At 52.5% G+C, this 18,053-nt stretch overlaps 1 protein-coding gene across 3 annotated transcripts in view; it reads left to right on the forward strand.

Moving 5' to 3' along the window:
* RGS3 (regulator of G protein signaling 3) overlaps positions 1–18,053 on the forward strand; it is a 79,030-nt gene that overhangs the window by 15,360 nt on the left and 45,617 nt on the right. For 2 of the 3 annotated variants that reach the window (XM_048054866.2, XM_048054877.2), the window contains 8 exons: positions 1,356–1,446; positions 1,779–1,846; positions 5,982–6,063; positions 6,935–7,040; positions 7,316–7,655; positions 8,102–8,141; positions 12,331–12,521; positions 14,058–14,141. In XM_048054866.2, the coding sequence (XP_047910823.1) occupies positions 1,356–1,446; positions 1,779–1,846; positions 5,982–6,063; positions 6,935–7,040; positions 7,316–7,655; positions 8,102–8,141; positions 12,331–12,521; positions 14,058–14,141 (1,002 nt within the window). Of the gene's footprint in view, positions 1–1,355; positions 1,447–1,778; positions 1,847–3,433; positions 3,611–5,981; positions 6,064–6,934; positions 7,041–7,315; positions 7,656–8,101; positions 8,142–12,330; positions 12,522–14,057; positions 14,142–18,053 lie in introns of those variants that run through there. The other variant, XM_048054888.2, reaches the window with a different exon arrangement.

Raw genomic sequence — 18,053 nt, forward strand, 5'->3', positions numbered from 1 at the left:
CTGCCAGTATGGACGGCCACTGGGAGACTGGTATCGGTGTGACGGCCGGAGGCAGGGATGGGGAGGCTGCTGGAGGAGGGGTCCGAGGCAGGGGACAGTGGGACAGTCGCTCCTTTCTGTGGGGACACAGCAACCAGGGGCTTCACCAGCTGAGGTGGTGCTGGGGAGGGCGAACGTAGAGGTGGCCGCATCTCGAGATGTTCCTGGAGGCAGCGGTGCTGCCAGGCGCCCGTGCTGGTCTGTGTCCCCGCTGCGACCACTGCTGCTGCCCCAGCCTGGCTGCCGCCTGCTAATACAGCTTTCACACCGCGCGGCTTTGCCTTCCTAACGAAGCCTGCAAGGCTCCTGCTGACCCCTCGAAACACTGAAATGTTTCATCCTAGCCACCAGCGGTTAGGGTTTTCATCCCTGGGCAGCCCAGGCCTGGTGCTGGCACATCCGAGAGGACCTAGGGAGGCTGCAAGGGCTTTGTGGAAGTGTTAATTCATCCCCCGAGGTGTGGAAATGTGCTCCTTAGCAAGAGGTTAAAAAGGAGCTATTTGTTGCAATTACCTGAGACAAGGATAAGAGGTAGGCTGAACAAATGAGATGCAGGGTGTTTTTTTTTTCTTTTTTCTTTCTCTCCCAGCAGTGCAGATAATTAGAGCAGCTCTGAACTGCAGCTGTCCCCAGGAGCAGCCTCTGCTCTGGTCATGTTTGTCCCCTGCAAGATGTCCCCTCCTTGTCAGACTTTTTTAGACAGATCCCTCTCCTCTGGCCTCTGGGAGCGTGGGTCCTGCAACCCCATCTGACTCCGAGGCTTGGGCCGGGCTGTTTTGTCCTCTGTTTTCTGCTGGCTGCCAGGGGGGCAGTGGGAGGCTGCGGTGGCTCCCTGGCAGAGATATGAGGGGTCCCCAAGGCCAGCGCTGCGCCCCCACAGCACAAACATGGGGCAGGGGCAGGGGGAGCTCCGGTGCAGGGCACCCAGCTCTGCTGCAGGTTGGTCTGGGCACCCAGCTCTGGTGATGAGGCCGGAGCCGTGGGCTCCCTGCGAGGCTGCCAGCAGCTGCAAACACGATGTGGGTGGTTTACTTGGGACCAGCAGCTTGCCTGCCCCCTGTCTCTCCATAACACCCTAGGATCTCATTACTGTTGTGCTGGTTGGTCCCTCCTGCACGGGCATGGGAGTTTAGCGGTCCACGTCTCCTAAGAGAAGGGCTCCAGGCTGCGCCTCCATGCAGGAGCGTGTCCGGGCGGCCTCACGGCTCTGGCCAGGGCAGCTCCAGCAGCAGGACCCTTCTGGAGCTTTGGGCAACCAGATTGAATTAAACGGGGCTGGAGTACCTGCATCAAGCAGCTTCTCTCCTCCCGCCCAGGAGATCAGCGGCTGGTACTACCTCCTCGGGGAGGACCTGGGCAGGACCAAGCACCTGAAGGTAGCTGTGCGGCGGCTGAAGCAGAGCAGAGGTGCGTCTCCCACGGGGACTTGGGGCTGGGCTCTGGCTCTTGGGGTCCGTGCAGGCTCGTGGGGAGCTTTCTCTCCTGCCTTGGTCTCCTTGACATGCTGCCAGGGCTGGACAGAGCAGGGTGAGGGGGCATCGCCTGTTCCACAAGTGCAGACCCCCTGGGGCTTCCGTTCAGGCCTGCCCTGGCCCAGAGATGTCCCCCTAGCACATAAAGATCTTATTTATGGTGTGTGGATGTGGCATGGGGGGAGAGGGGCTGTCAGGAGCTGTGTGCTGTTGGGTTGATGTGGCTTTATTATTATTATTATTATCATTATTATTATTTTCCTTAAGAGCCAGTGCCGGGAAGTCAGGGCGCAACGTGCGAAAGCCAGGACACCGCCAACATGAAGCAGCTGACGGTAGGTGTGGCAGAGCTCTGACCCACGAGGTGCATGGGGATGTGGGGCTGGGAGCTGCCGGGAGCAGAGCCCATGTGTGGGGCTTTCGAATGAGCTGGAGGGTTGGCGTATTATTGAGGATGGTGCTGAGGAGGGAGCTGCGTCATCCCCCGTCGACACCATGGTTTTTGTAGGCAATTAGTGTTCCCAGTCAAGCACCAATTGGCGGAGGTGGGCAATGGGGCTGGTAACCCCACACTCGCTCCCTGTTGCTATATAAGGACCTCCTTGTTTTCCAATGTATCACCACAGAAACAAAGTACCAGCCGTGTACTGGGAGTGACGGGAACCAGGAGCGATGAGGACAGGGCTGGCTGGCTGCCGGCAGCACAGCCTCGGCCCCTGGCCGGCTCCAGGGCTCCACGGACGGGTGCGTCTGCTCCCCTCCTCCTCCCGGGGCCGTTTGCTCTGGGAAGGGAAAGGCCCACGGTGGAGCCTCAGTGATTTATAGGAGAGGCGAGGATGGGAAATGGGAACGCGAACACATGGCCTGCATCGGAAATGGGGCTCAGCCGGCCCCGTGATTTATCTGTGCTGAATTCCGCTTTGCTGCTTCCCTCAGCTGCGTTTTCAGTTATTTGTTTTAAAGCGTAGGACTGAGCAAGACAAACAAAGCCAGCGCCCCTCTCCTCCCTTCCTCTCCGGCAGTCGCCGCGGACTTGAAAGATGGTGGCTGGGAAGGAAGACCGATCCTCCTTCCAGCTCCAGCCCGGCGGCTGGGACAATGCGCCCCGAGCGGCTCCGGGAGCGCCTCCGGCAGCTCCGCCACGCTGCCGGGTCCCCTGGGAGCACCGGAGCTCCTTGCACACCCATCCCAGCCGCCCTCAGCTCTGCCACCCTGGCTGCTGGGCAGGGGAGTCCAGGGTTTGGGTTTCCTCGAGCCTTTCCTCTCCTTTTCCATCCCCACGTAGGGGTGTAGAAGGTTGTGCTGCAGCGCTGCCAGTTGGGGCTGTGCCATGCAGACTCGGTGTGTCCTGCTTTGTGCCCTGCTGCTGGCTGGGCTCGGAGTTTCTCTTTGTCTTTAATTTTGAAATTACCCCGTAGGTACAATTCAGCTGACCTCTCTGCTCCCCCTCTGTGACTCTGTGAGCACAAAACATTGGGACGTGCGTGTCCTTTGGGTCTGTGCTTCCAAAACCAAACTTTTTCTTTTTTTCTTTTTTTAAAAATTAAAAAAAAAAAATCCTCTCTGTTGTCCTCTGTGAGTGTAAGGAGTGCAAGCTGTCTTTTTAATGAAGTGAAGCTCGCACAGCCGGTGCCTGTGAAACGCCGCTTAAACATCCTCAGAGTGTTTGTGAGAACATTGCAATAACAAAGTGCTCCGTGCGGCTGAAGAATGCCGCGGGAACAAAAGCCACATCAACAGAGCGGGGACTAGGGAATACTAAATAGTTGACAGGAATTTTAATATAAAACTCTCTCTCTTCCTTGTCACTTAGGGTTTTCAGGAAGCCCTCTGGCTTATCGTAAAGCGGCATACAGCGCAGACAGGGGCTGGGGAGGTGAAAGGTGGCTTCCTGCCATTCTTCTCTGGAGCTGGGTTCCCATGGGCGGTCATGCCAGTTTGACTGTGGTTTGTTCCACACTGGTGCGACACGAGGAGATCGGGATCACGGCTGCTGCGGGGGACTGGATTTTCATGGGCTAGCGGCGAGTTTAGGGTTCCCAGCCATGAACCGCTTCAATGGACTCTGCAAGGTGTGCTCGGAGCGGAGATACAGACAGGTCTGTGCGGCCCCGCGCCCGCGCGGAGATCCGTGTGCCACGGCGTGCACGCACTGCTGCAGCTCTCGCTTGAGTTCACGGCTGTCTGGGGGCTTTCTCCCCCTTAGGGGCTGCGTGTGTGCTGCTGCTACTTGTTGATTTGCTCTCGTTTGTAAATGGTAATATTAGGAACAGAAGGAAAACGTCTTTGGCCGGGCAGCTCTGGCTTATCTCTGCGCATTGCTGCAGTGTGCAGTGGGGGTAGATGCAGGGAGCGTTCACCGTGTAACTTAAGGGTCTGACTTAGCACGCTGACTATGAAGGTGCTAACCTGAGAGGTGTTGCCTTAATTTAATGCTTATAGAGGCACACACGCAGCCAAGTCTCTGCCAGGCTGCTGCTCTCTCTTTTAAAAGGTGCTTTAGCATGAATGCGTACGGGAACGAAGCGTTGCGTGAAGCTGGCTGCAGCCAGTGGCGACCTGCTGTGTGAGAGGCAGGTCTCTGCGCCCTGCAGAAGCTGCTGTGAGTTCTCTCGGACCCACTCCGTGCTCGACGCTGGTGCTGGTTTTGCTTGCGCAGGTCCCAGTCTCTTGCACTTTCAAACAGTTTTTCCACTGCAGTCTGGGCTGGGGCTCCCAGCTCGTGGTCGGCTTTTCTCTGTGCTCCCGTGTTAATCTTCCGTGTCATGGTTTAGCTCAGTGGGGATTGCACGAAAAATTAGCTTAATTAAAAATGACCACTTCTTATTGGGGCTATAGTGACTGCCTCATGCAGGAATGCTGCTCTGTTTGTATTAGTGACAACAGTGATTTGTGTCTTGGACCTCCTCATTTCGCTGTTCTGGCAATTTCTTCTGCACCTTTTGATGAAGTTTTGGGCACAGCGAGTCTGTGCCAGCCGTGGTCCTGGAGTCTGCACCATCCTGTTGCCCACCCTGCAGCTTGTGTCAGGCACTCATATTTCTTAGCTCTGTGCAGCGGCAACAGTGGATGTTCAGCTCGCTGTTATTGGGCATGGTGGTGGGAGCTGAGGAAAGCGAAGATCAGCGGTGAGAAGCTGCTGTGTAGGGAACACAGGGAAGGTGTCTCTGTTGGTGGTGGGCAAGAGCCAGCCAGCTCGCGGAGGGGTGGGAGAGCTCTCGGCACGCGGAAAGCTTTGGGCTGGGAAGTGGATGTGGAGGGGAGATGCTGGGCTGGCTCCCACGGTGCTGGTGGTGATGCTTCTGCAGAACTCAGATCCCCCAAGCTTTGCATTTAAGGTGTGAGGTTGGTTTGGAGGCACAGAGCCAAAAGCAGTCGCTTTGCTATTTGAGAATCCACCAAGCTCCAGAGAGAAAAAAATATTCAGCGTAGTGGGACTGGACCTATTTTATGATCTTGTCAGAGAAAGACAGTTTCTCTTTTGAAGCCTCCTGCCCACCCCCTTTTGTGTGTGTGTGTGTGTACGTGCTGAGCAATTAGGCAGGGGAAAGGTGCAAAGAAATGAAAGCTTGCTGGATTTGCCCTCCCGCGGTAAAAGAGTGTGGAAGCAGTTCTCCTTGGCTGCTTCACTGGATTCCTTCTCTTCTCTCTGACCGCTTGTTCTCTAAATAACACGGGGCAGAGATGTTGGATTTTTTCTTTTCTCTGTCCGTAAAACAAGAATCTTGACAAATGTCTTGGGGATAATCAGGTATTTACAGGAACCATCGTGTTGAGCTGCTGCTGGAAGCCAACATGAAAAAATAAATATAATTTTATTAATAAGCTCATTGTTTCTAGAATCAGGAGGAGAAATGAACCTAAGTCAACACAGCATCCATCCTATTCAAACTCAGCAAGAGAAAACATACCCCAGCTAATGGGGTAGTACACGAGAGCCCGCTCCAGCACAGATGCCTTGCAGACAGGAGTGCACTGATCCTCACGGCTTCCTCTGGAGGAGTGCTGCTGTTTGTGTATTGCCCAGCTGGAAATGAAATGTTTAAGTGACTTGCTTGGAGAAGCTGTGTTAGAAATCAGTGTCAGAGTCAGACTGCCAGGTTTTCCTTTCCAGTGGCTTGTCTGACCTTTCCTTACGCTTGCAAAAGCCATGAACGGAGACTTGCATGTGCTCAGTAAACACTTGCTTTGCGTTGCTCATCTCCATTGGTCTTTGGACTTGATTTCACATTGCTTTTTAGTGCTCTTTCCATCCCCTCGGCTGCAGCGGGGGAGAGACCCACTGTCCGTGTGGGGTCACAGAGTGACAGCATTCCTCACGGCAGTTCCTTTGGGCTCTGCAGCTGCTTCTGGAAATGCCGTGTGTCTGTGTTTCTGAAAGCAGCGTGTGGCTGGAGTGAGGGATGCTCGCTGATCACATACAGTGGGTGCTTTCCTATTTAAAAGGGTGACTCTGGTGTCTCTTTTCAGATTACGATCCCTCGAGGAAGCGATGGGTTTGGCTTCACAATCTGCTGTGACTCCCCAGTCCGTGTGCAGGCAGTGGACTCTGGTAAGAGATTGGCTCATTTTCATCCCTCTTGATTTGAATGACTTTGCTCCTTTTTGCTTCCCAGAGCAGGCTGTGGCTCAGAAGCTCCCATGCTTTGCAGGACTCTGGCTACCTTGAAGAAATTTCACTTACTGAATTCTCTGTTGCCTCTAATGAGGACAGAGGCCACTGGGTTACTATTTTGGCAGTGAGTTGCTGTAATGTGTAGACATTTTGTTCCCTCTCCAACCTGAGAACTGTCTGGGTGGTTGGGAGACGTGTGGGAAGCGTCTGTCGGGGGGAGCCAGATCAGCACAGAAGGAGCAGGACTGCAGGAGCCCTTGGTTGCCTGAATGGATCCTCCTGGTGTGAGTCTCCAGGACTCAGCGTCCCCCTGGTGCTCCCCACTGCACACCAGGAAATCCCCCTGGCTTCCCGTGTCGGACTATTGGCAACACCCTGTCCATGAGGAACAGTGTCTCTGGCCACAAACTAGAAACAGAGACCCATCTGTTCATGTCCTGGAGTTTCAACATAAAAACAATGCATTCATATTCTTTTCCTAATTCCTAATGTTAACATATAATGCGTATTTAACATAGCAAACTGCCGAGGAGAGCATTGTGCCCAAGCGCTGTGAAATTCATGAACTTCAACAGATTTCTATCAGTTCCTCGGTGATATATTTAACACTCAAAAAATACAATGCATAAAACTGAAAAACAACCTTAGCTCTGTTAGGGGAAGCAGATTAGTTTTGTTGCAGTGCGTGGTGCAAGCTGTGAAGCTGTGCTACGTGGGTGTCCCCTCACCCCAGGGCACCCCCTGCCCCAGCACGCTCAGCTCCGTGTCTGGCAGGTGACTGACACCCACACATCCCTTCCCTCCGCAGGTGGCCCAGCCGAAAAGGCCGGTCTGCAGCAGCTCGACACGGTGCTGCAGTTGAACGAGCAGCCCGTGGAGCACTGGAAATGTGTGGAGCTGGCACATGAAATCCGGTGAGCATCAGTGTGGGACTATGGGGAGAGAGCTCGAGGAAGCCCGGGGCAGGGGAGCAGGAGCTTTGGGTGGCTGTGGGAAGGGGAAGGCTTTGAGGGATGCAGGGGTCTGGGAAAGGACTCCTTGAAGGGGAAGAAGAAAGGATGCAGGGGCTGGGGAGGGAAGGGCAGAGGCATTGCAGGGAGGAAGGGCTTGTGGCTGTCCGGCTGTGCCTCGGGGTGCCTCACTCCGTCCACTGCTCCGTCTCTGACTCGCCTCGTGCCGTCTCTTTCAGGAACTGCCCCACTGAGATCATTCTGCTGGTCTGGAGGCTCGTCCCGCAGGTCAAATCAGGGCACGATGGCATGATCCGCAGATCCTCCTGCAAGTCTGCCTACGACCTGCAGTCACCGCCCAACAAGCGGGAGAAAAACAGCACCATGCCCCCGCGGGCCGAGCAGCGCCGGAGCTGCCACGTACTGTACAACGGGAGCGACGGGCTGGTGCTCAACGGCTGGGAGAGGTACACGGAGATTGGCAAGCCGAGCCCAAACACCATGCCGCCCCTGTCCCGGGTGCCCTCTGCTGCTGACCAGAACTACATCATCTTAGCACCCTTGAACCCCGGGAGCCAGGTAGGGCGGCCTTCCAGCCCCGCGCTCGAGTTACTGCACGCGGCTGTTGGCTGTGCTTGCTGGGTTCTCGCTTGGCCCACACTTATGGGGCATCTCCTCTACATGTCTGCTGGAGCACTTGCCATGTTTCTAAGCCAGAGCTACCTTGGGGAACCTTCCGCTCTGCTCCTAAAGCATTTACCACTAGGACTGTAGAGCCGAGGCCAGTGACCTGCTGCCTCTTCTCAGGGCTCCCTCAGAGGACAGGGGTATGGGAAGTGCTTCCACTGTGCAGGCCACAGCACAGAACATTGCTCTCATTTTCTGGTGGGCATAAAAGATTTTCACCTCTCTGGAGTGCTTTGGCTTTGCTGGGTTGGGCATGCTGAAATTTGCTGTTTGTTGTTGTGAAGTCTGCCTTGAGCCCACTTCAGGTGACGGTCTCCTTTCCGGGTTGTGTCTTACAGCTGCTGAGGCCTGTCTACCAAGAGAACAATGCTACTGTGGGTAAGTTGCTGATGTGCTGGAAACTGCTCAGAGCACCCAGCAGAGCTAGATCCAGTCTTTCCAGTGCTAGCTCTTGCTCTTAGCCCCGCATTGGAGTCCCTCGCATTTTGAGGACAGTGGCAGGAGCCTGAGGCTCTTGGCTGCGGCATCTTCCCATTCTTTGGGTCAAACATAAAAGCAAGAACCCTTCCACCAAGCCCAGAGGAGAGCACAGCTGCTGATGTGACTGAGTGAGCCTCATGGTGAGAAGGGCTCTGTGGGTGCTCACAGCGCGGCTGAAGAAGGGAGGCTGGTGGCAGGGGCTTTCCGCTGGGGGATGATGAAAGCACGAAGTGTGAAAGTGCTAAATATTTATGATACGGCAGTTCCCCAGGCGTCTGTGGGTCTATCCGTGACGTGTTTCCCTTCTCAGGCACGATACTGTACCTGGGGGTGCTAATAGTGTCGCCCTGCTTTGCAGTTCATTTTATCTCTAGGGGAGTGAGGATGGCCATGAGCTGGATTTGTGCAGACAGCAGTGCAGGCTGAAGGGCCAGGTTTAGGGAATATTCATTTCCTGGGCTGCTGCAAGGTTGCTGGCAGTCTCTGGACCAGCTCTCCTTGAAAACCTTTGAAGCATAAACTCACTTTTTGCAATGGATCTGCTGGAGAACCATGCATGGCTGGGCTTGCAGGGAGAGTAGGGTGGGGTGTGCGTCAGGGCTGGGGGGACTGCATGAATCCTGGGCTGCGAAAGAGGGAGCGGGGGCCAACAGGAGGTCTTCCTGAGCAGGACAGCAACAGGTGACTGTCACTTGGCGTGGGAGACCAGGGTCACAAGCAACCCAAGAGTAGTGAGTTCTGGGGATACTCCCCAGTGTGTTCACTGGGTGCTGTTGACTTTATTAACGAAATTGCAGTTTTCAGCATGCTCAGCTCCTTGCAAAAACACCTTTTGCCTGCTGCTTGATTCAGGAACTTTGGGAGGCAGCACATGCGCTCTGCTCTGTTCGGATGCCCGAGGGTTATCTGTGTGTCTGTAGCAGAGCCGACCTCCTAAGTATGATCTTGCAGGAGTTTTTGACTCAGCTGTCCCTCCCTGGTGCGGGCACTGCTGTCAGTGCAATTTCCAGCTAGAAAAGCTTGTGCTGCCTATAAAGGTTGGGCAGTGCCCCAGGATGGTGAGGTGTGGGGCTGGCAAAGCTGTGATGGGGACGCTGGGGAGCAGGAGCGAGCGCTGGTGTTTGAATGCCCCCATCCTTGGGGCTCTGCAGCTGGAAGAATTTCCCACGGCGGAGCTGCAGGGGCTGTTCTGCACCGGGGATAACTGCAGCTCTTCCCTGCCGTTTGGGGAGCCTGTGCGAAGACGAGCTGAGCCGCGGGGACTTGTTCTCACAGCAGAGTGGAATTTGAAAGACTCAGGCTTCTTCCCATAGTAATTTTTAATGATTATTTTCGGTTTATTTAACTCTAAGTCTTCAGAGAGAAGAACGCAGTAGTTATCCTGAGCGATGATTAAGCGTGGCAGTGCGGAGGTGGCCACCAGTCACACTGAGACAGGAGCTGATGCTTCGGGCAGGCTGGATGTGTTTCTGTGCCAGCGTGCAGAAAACGGGACCTGTGCAGGTGATGAATGCCTCAAATGAAATGAGGTGATTTAGGGATAAGTGGAAAAGCAAACCATGAGTGGCCCAGACAGTTTATATCTGTCCTGTGTTGGGCTGTCTCTTGTGCTTTGATTTTTATCTGGCAGTGCAACCATGAGAAAAGGAAGGAGAAAATGTCAGAATTATTGTACTCAGAGGTGGAAACAACCCCTGGGTCACGAGAACTGCCCCCCTGCAAAGGCAGGCTGTTAAAGCAAACAGTAAACAGCGGGTTTGGATTGCCAGCAGAGCGTGGTCTGGCTCTGCTGGCATTTATCCGAAAGTAAACACACTACTTCCTAATACTTAGTGGAATATATGTTGGGTAGGTTCATATGTTTGCTTTGGACCAGACCCTATCTACTCTGAGCCACGTTCAGAAGCGTTTTGGCCCATTTCTGCTCAGGAAGGCTATGGGTGTTTGTTGTGGTGCAGAGGCAGAAGCCACCACGCTGAAAGCTGCTGTGATGGGAGGAAGGGCACGGGGCTGCTCGGGGGTCTCTTCTGCGGCACCCCTCTAGTGTGGGCTGCAGGAGGATTTGCTCCTCATGGTCCTGAGACATTGCCGTGGGTGAGGGTCCTGGGCTAATGCTCCAGCTTCTTGCCTGGTCTACCTGCTGGACCTGAGCTGCTCTGGCTCATCAGCTGTTGGAGGGAGGAGATGCTGTAAGTTTTCAGAGGGGCTTCTTCAGAAGAAAGCTTGAATTTTTGGTTAGAGACACACTCATTTCCCATGGGAGCTGTTGCCTGTGAGTTTTAGGACAGAGCAGGGTTGACCAGAGGGTGCTAAGGCTCTGGGACCTGATGGATCTTGTGCTCTCAGGAGGAAATGTTGCAGAGCTGCTCCCTGCTGGCAGCCGTGCTGTCCTGGTGCACCAGAGAGCAGAGCAGCACAGAGGGCTGCTGGGCACCTCCCATCTGGTTCTGGTCCTGTCTGTTGGTCTCCCCTTGTCTCCATCTAATGGGTCTGGGGAAGAGGAGATATGTAAAGGCATCCTCAGCACTGCTGCCCACTGAACTGTTTTGGTGCTCATAGGTGCTTGTGAGTAGAGGCACCAGCTCCCAACAGCCTGTGATGCTCTCACCTCAACGCAGAGGTAGTTTCTGCCCAGGGACAGCATCCTCAGGGCACTCCGTGTCCTGTGCCTGCACTCACGAGGCAAAATGCTGCTGGGAGCTGGCTGGATGTATTCAAAGGCCGGGAGGAAACGGTTTAGAAATCCTATACAGCAACCATTACCCAGCAATAGGGGGAGGAAGGGCTCACTCAAGCAGCAGGTAGTATGGAACAAGAATAATCCATAGTGCTTTTAATCAGAGAGTTAGCAATTATTTTAGAGATTCTGGGACTGGTGTGGCATATCACCTAATGTCTGCTGGCCTTGAGCGATGCAGGCTGCAGGCGTGGAGTGGCCGTGGGAGCTGGAGTTGGCTTGCTGGGAGAAGTCGTAGCTGTGCTCGCCCAGCTGAGGCTGGGTTACACCGCTTCTGTGTAATCCCTCTATTAAGTGAGGGTGATGGCTTTTTGTGGTAAAGTGGGACAGAGCGAAAAGCCAGTCAGGCTGCTCGGACTTCTTCCAGCACCAAAATGTGATGCTGAAAGACAGTGGATGATGTTGTGCCAGCCTCATGCAAATTGGGGTCATCCTTTTCAAAGTCACCCCCATATCTGAGTAACCATCACATCCCAGAATGATTTGGAAAGACATGGCTTGATCCCTTGTGCATGAATGCGTTCATCGCTTCTGTCCCTTTCTCTAATCTGAATGTCTTCTAAAAGCTGTGATAAAAAGCATCAACCCCACCCCATGATGTGAAATTCCCGTACTTTTCTAACTGCCATACCCTGAATTCAGCACAGGCAGGACTTCTGTGCATAAAAATGTCCCAGGGCTTACATTTCCAGTGTTCTTTCCCCACCCAGAGTTAATCATAGATGATTTTCCCCCACTGGAAAGGGAATGGCTGTAGTTTGGTGGTGCAGGCAGCTATTTCCTGATGGGGGGAAAGGGGAACCTCCTCGGTGCTTGTGTGATTCAGGTCGTGTTTGGGGTTGTTCTTTTTCTTTATTTTTTATGTTGTGCTCTTGCTACTGCATAGGGAGGTATATATAATTGCACCACATCTCTTTCTCTGAAGCACTGTATTCATAAACTGTGCAGAAGACAGCATACACCCAAACGCAGGAAGATGTGCTGGCCTGCAGCTGGGGTGGCTGTGACTTTGGGTTCGTGTTTGTGTGCACACGGACGTGTTGGTGCTGAGGGGTAGCCCAGTGGAGTCCTGGTCCAGCAAGAACGTAGCTCTTGATTGTGCGTAAACGTGATGGGGCATCTCATTTTGCATTAGGAAAAATGAAGTCAGCGCTGTTATTTCATGAAACCCCAAGAGACTTTGACAGCAGAGTGATGAATGTCCCTGCAGCTCCAGGCTCCAGCTATTCCCATTAGATTTTGTGCCATCCTCCAGCCTGCGAGAGCAGGAGCCGCGCCAGCGACGTGCGGTAACTCTGCGAGAGCTCTCTTCTGATTTTCTGTGCGCTTCTGCTTCCTCTCTTGGTCCAGGAAATGGATGCAAAGGGAAGTCACACATGGGCTCTGGGAGAAAATCCAGGCTGATGAAGACTGTGCAGACAATGAAGAGCTATGGGAACTACCAGAACTGTACCATAGTGAGGCCACACATCCCGCACTCCAGCTACGGCACGTACGTGACGCTGGCTCCCAAAGTGCTGGTATTCCCCGTCTTCGTGCAGGTGAGCGTGGCTGGAAGTACACTGGAAGTACGTACCAATATACCAATGCGTGGATCCCCTGTCAGCCTCAGCTCTCTTCCCCAGAGCTGGCTGTGTTCAGCACGGTGCCAGGTACTTTCTCTGAGGGAGCTGTGTCCTGCCCGAGCTGGACTTTCCCTTTTCAGCTTTCAAGTCAGGCCCTTGGGTGCTTGCTTGAAACAGGAGAAGGTATACCAGTGTTCAGGCTTCAGCAACCAGCTTGGCGCAACTGAAGATCAGTGTGGGTTCTTCGTGCTGTTATTAGTGTGTGGACAAAGGTTTTGTCGTCCAGTTGGTGGCCAGCACTAAAATAATTGACAAGGATCCAGAGCAGTAGTGTCTTGGCAGAGGATGTTCTTGCTCCCCAGTTCCACAAATGACTTTCATGAAATCACACCCTAAATGTGGTGGTGGTAGCTGTAACTACTTCCGTGCCTTCCATTTTTGCCCTTCATATGGCCAAAACCCCAGAAGGTCTGTATATTTGGGGACATTGCTGATGGATGCAGCATCTCTGAGGCTGTGGGAAGCCATCGATCCTCCTGTTAGCAGCGATACTATCGTGTCAGCTCAGGCCATCTGCTTTGGGCTCAAACCCATGATCTCTGTTGTCTGTGACTCTGGCCTGAGATGAGGAACTCCTCTGGGGCAGACGGGCTGGTGTTGGGGGCTGGCCTCGTGCTCACCTCTGTCCTCCCCAGCAGCACCTGGGTGGCCGCTGACCTTACCACCAGCCACGGCTGCGTGCTCCGTTTGGTGTTGGGTAGGAACACAGTTAGCACTCCTGGCTATTTACTCATCCGGCCAAAATTTGTCTTAGGTTGAGTCTGGGCCGTTTCTGCCACTTCAGGAAGTGGTTTTTATGCTTTGCACGGTCTCGTCCTACACAGCCCCCGTGCAGGGTTCCCTTGCCCCCGCCTGCTGGCCATGCGGCTCCGGAGGATCCTCCGAGGGCTGCGCTGGGCTGCCCGGGCTGGGCAGCAGCCGGGACAGCTCAACCTCTCCTGCTCTGCTCCGGTGTGAAACCGAGACGAGCTGGAGGCGCTGACCTGCGAGCTGGATGTGGCATGGGAAGGCCAGTCGTCTTAAAGGCGCTTAAACTTACGTGAAAGGCATCCATAAAATCGTGTAGCAAACGTCTGAGGGAGGTGGGAACCTAACGTGCTGCTGCTGTGGTTGTGCTTCCTGCTGAAGAGCACCCATAACCCAGCCTGCGTGGTGCAGAGCTGTTAAAGTACAAAGCAGCGAGCAGCTGATTATTGTCTTTTTATAGATGAGCCTGACGTAGGTGTTAGGTGTAAGGTTTTCTCTTCTGTCGTGGCACTGGACTGCTGGCTTTCTGTCCTTTTGAGGGCAGCGTGGGGCGGCTCTCCCTGAATGAGTTACAGCTTGAAGTGAAGACAAAGTGGGTTTGGTGGGTGGAAAGTTTTTCTGGCAAACCACACTTCCAGTGGAAGGTTTGACTGTTTCTTTCTTTTTCTTTTTTCTTTTTTTTTTTCATTTTCCTTTCAAATGTAGCCCTTAGATCTTTGCAACCCAGCCCGGACTCTGCTTCTGTCAGAGGAGCTGCTTCTTCATGAGAGCAGAAGCAGGACTATACAGGTAAGACACTTTCCATGCTGTCTGAGCTTTCTAAACTCGCTTTTCTGCACACATGTAGTAGATTGAGAAGGGAAATGGTCTACTGTGCGGTACTTCTATTACCATGATATTTGGAAAAACTTGTAGTCAGTTTACCATGGGATAAACTAAATGTTGATATGTCCTTTTTGGTAGAAATCAGCTCTTTCTTGTCTTCCTTCACACTCATGAAGGAGAAACTGTGCAGGGCAAACTGATGCCAGTCTCAGACTCAGGAAGAGGGAGTTCAAGAATATTTTGTGCCAGTTTAGAGATCTAGCCATAGAACACACCACAGGGCTTCTTAGAAATTTAGTTCATGAAGCAGGTCTCGTGTCCTTTCCAAAATCCTCTCCTTTGTGTTATTTCAGCTTCTTTTCTGCAACATTATTAGAAAGCTATTAAAAATCTGGGGAAACAACTAAGTTTTGGTTGCATGCTGAACCCATGTATTTGACAGCTCTCAGCATCCAAACTGGCAGAGTTTGGAAATGTTGAGTACATTTTCTGTTGGCTTTGCTCGCTTCTAGCTGTAAAGTCTGCAAACTGTGCAACGTGGGACAGAGAAGGTGTCTCAGTGAACAGTGCAGCCGGGACAACCCACTCGTGCACTGCTCACAAGTGCTGAAAGAAACTACAGATTCTTTTGGGGCCTTTTCAGTGAATCTCACTACTGTACAGAATATTTTGAATTTAGTTGGACTGAACAATGTGTCATCTTCACAGAACCACAGAGGAACTTTTACTTGAGTAATCTTAGTTTCTGTGTAACACCGTTTGGGTGGCAGAATCCCAGAAATGATTTGCTTGAACAGTACAAAACCGTTCAAGATTGCATTGAGTGACTTCTCTCACTGTCCCTCTGGTTTTCAACATGTAATTCATCTCTTATTTTGACTTGATTCTTTTTTTATTTTTTTTTTCCTGCCAAGCTCTGTGAAAAATTGTATCACCCATTAGGGAACTTGTCACTCATTTGTAAATAAAACTCTTCCCCTGTCTGTCCTGCTGTTCTTTGCTGTTCAGGGTCTTCTGGGCACCTGCCTGAATGAAAAGTCAGATAAACGCATGGCTATGCAGCACAGCTGTGCTGCGATGGCTTGGAAATGTGGTGGCTAGCTTGAAGTCGGGATGCTTTTCCTGGATGGTTTGGAGTTACTTGCCTTCTGGTCAGACTCAGAGGTCTGAAAAAGCAGCCACATGTAAAATAATTATGAGTAACTCACATCATTTTTTAGCTGGGGTGAAGCATATGTGCATGAGGATGTCCGTATTTAGATGATGGAGAGTCTCAGGACAAGCATGTTTGAAGGAGGTGTGCTGCTTGGTCACCAAATGGCCACCTTAGCCATTTTGGAGACCTATTTGCGGACGGGATTAGGAGGAGGTTGTCTCAGGGAAATGACTCTGTTTGCTTATGATACCCTAAGGATGAGCGTGAGGCTGGAAGAGGATTTCCCAATTGGAGCTGCTGCCAGGAAAGGGCAGGATGCTGTACACTGGCCAGGAACGTGAGACAGCCTTTGAGAATGATGGTGCCTTGAGGCTGTAGTGTCTGTGAACGCCTGGCAGAGGGGCAAGGCAAGAAGCTGTGACTAAGCGCAGAATAAAAAAATAGAAGCACTGAATGGGAACAAGCATGTGGCAGCATCTGCTTTGGAAGGCAGGAGCATTTCCCTCAGCATGAACTGGGGTGTGGTGATGAGCCTGGTACTGTCAGGAGCCAGCAGCTGTAGGTAGGACCCCGGGACATCAGCCACATCCCTGGGAATGTCTGCAGTGCGTCACTTACAGCGTCACAGCAGGGCTTTGCAGAGCTTCAAGGAATCGGTGTGTACTTTTCTGGAAGGCCAGAGACCTCCCTTCTCTGGTGGAGCAAGGCAAGGGTGTCTGCTTTAGTCCTGACAGGCTGTGAGAGAAACTTCTGAGGCCAGCAGGACCTAAAGTAGCCTGGCCACAATGGAGATTCCCTGGTTCAGAAGGGCTCCGACTTCTCTCTTCACTTGAGCTCACTCCCGTTCCAGGCTTCTCTGCTGCCTCAGCAGAGGCTGTCTTGTTTCTGACGGGTCCTTTCTACCTTGTGCCTTGTATCTTCCCATTTTTCCATTGCTTCTCCCATGCAGCCTCTCTCAAACTGGACCACTGCTCCTGTGGTTTGCAGGACTGCGTGTTATTCTGCTTTGCTTGAGTGGCTTGAGAGAAGAGAGCCCAGGTGAAGGGGCTGGAAATGGAGATTGCGTCTCATTTTTATTCTTTACACCAGAATCTTTTCCCCTTGGCAGTTTCCATGCCTGGCAATGCATCCTTGTCACTGAGCAAGCTCTCTCCCATCTCCTAAAGGAGTCAACCTATCTCTCTGGAGGCTTGCCAGAATCTGTCCTTTCCCTGACCTTACCTCTGCGGCAATCCTTGTTCAGGCCTTAATCACATCCTGTCTAGACTTTGTTGCAATTCCCGCTTTTACAGTCTTCTGAAATCCCTCCAGCCTGCGGAGTGCCAGAGGAACCTGCGTGATGCAGGCGACTGCGCTCAAGGTGTTGAATGTGGGTTTTGTCCTTCTTGGTGCCTTTCTAACATACCTGGAGGCAATTTCCCAATGCCCTGTGGTACTTTCACAACACAGACCACACTCAGCCCCTTCTCAGCTCTCTGCCATCCTGGCAGGGTCTGCAGGTCAGGATGGTCCTCCCCTGAACCCCGAAAACCCCAGCTCTGCCAGGAGTCTGGTGAACGGAGACCAGCACACCCAGGCTTTAGGCCCTTCTCTGCAAGGCAAGGGCCTTTTGTTGTTTTTCCTAGGTGTTGAATGCAAATTCTTGGCCCTCCTGGCCGTTGATGGAGTTGCCAGTTCCTTGTTTCAGTGGGTGGCTGGGTTTGGTCAACACAATGGATTGACTAAAACCCTACTCCCTGGCACAGATGTTTCAAGATCCTATTTTCAGTCTTTTTTTAGACAGCTTCATTTGGCTGACAATATCAGAAGCTTGTGTTCACCTCCTCCCTCCACCACATTAGTCCTACACACTCCATTCCTTCTTCTCCACTGCCTCTTTATGTCCTCATCTTCATCATTTCTGATTTGGGTGACACCATTTCCCCATCTGCTCGGCCACTGCTTATACTTGTGCTTGAGCATAGGTGCACAACCCTTTGAAGCCTTCAGTGCTTGCTCTCCCCAAATGCTCACAGTAGAAAAGGGTTTGATTCCAGTAAGCCAAGGTGAGGCTCAAGATTGACAGGTGAAATCATCACCATGGATCTGCTTTGGGCAAGTGTGGTGTTGTGTCTTCATCAAAGTCTAGCTGAGCGTATAAACTCCTTGCTGAGTATATAGCCCCCTTGCCAATAATCTTGACAGAAAAAATGTGTGAGGTTGTAAAAGGGTAAATGCATTGTGGGCTGAAAGGCTTGGGATGTCTTGGTAGGAGATCATCTATTTAGTACGGGCCCATTCGGAAGTCAAAATCCAGGATTAGAGGGCTAGGGCTGTAGCATGGCAAACAGCGTCTCAAAGGCTTTAGCATATACTGAACCTGATAAAGTTTCCCTGACCTGGGAAGTTCCTGCCCATCTCCAAAGCACCGTGCCCAGTGTGTGTGCACCTACCCTGCCCACAAACTTAGACCGCTTCTGTACTTAGACTGGGGCTCAGCTGACTGATGCCGATGTACTAAGCTGTGGAAACTTGATTATTTTTGTTTGTGTGCTCCCGTTCCTGTGGTCTCTGTGAAAACCAAGTGAATTACTGGCTGTGCAGAGCTGTGCAGAGCCCAGAAAGCTGTGACTTTGAAGCATGTGATCGGGGAGCAGCAAATAGAAGTGAGTGGGTGTTAGCAGCCTATATGCAGGGAGCAGCGTTATTTGTGGTCTGGTGAGTCCACCAGTCATGTCTGC

The sequence above is a fragment of the Anser cygnoides genome, chromosome 20 (assembly GCF_040182565.1).
Source record: "Anser cygnoides isolate HZ-2024a breed goose chromosome 20, Taihu_goose_T2T_genome, whole genome shotgun sequence".
Classification (NCBI taxonomy): Eukaryota; Metazoa; Chordata; class Aves; order Anseriformes; family Anatidae; genus Anser; species Anser cygnoides.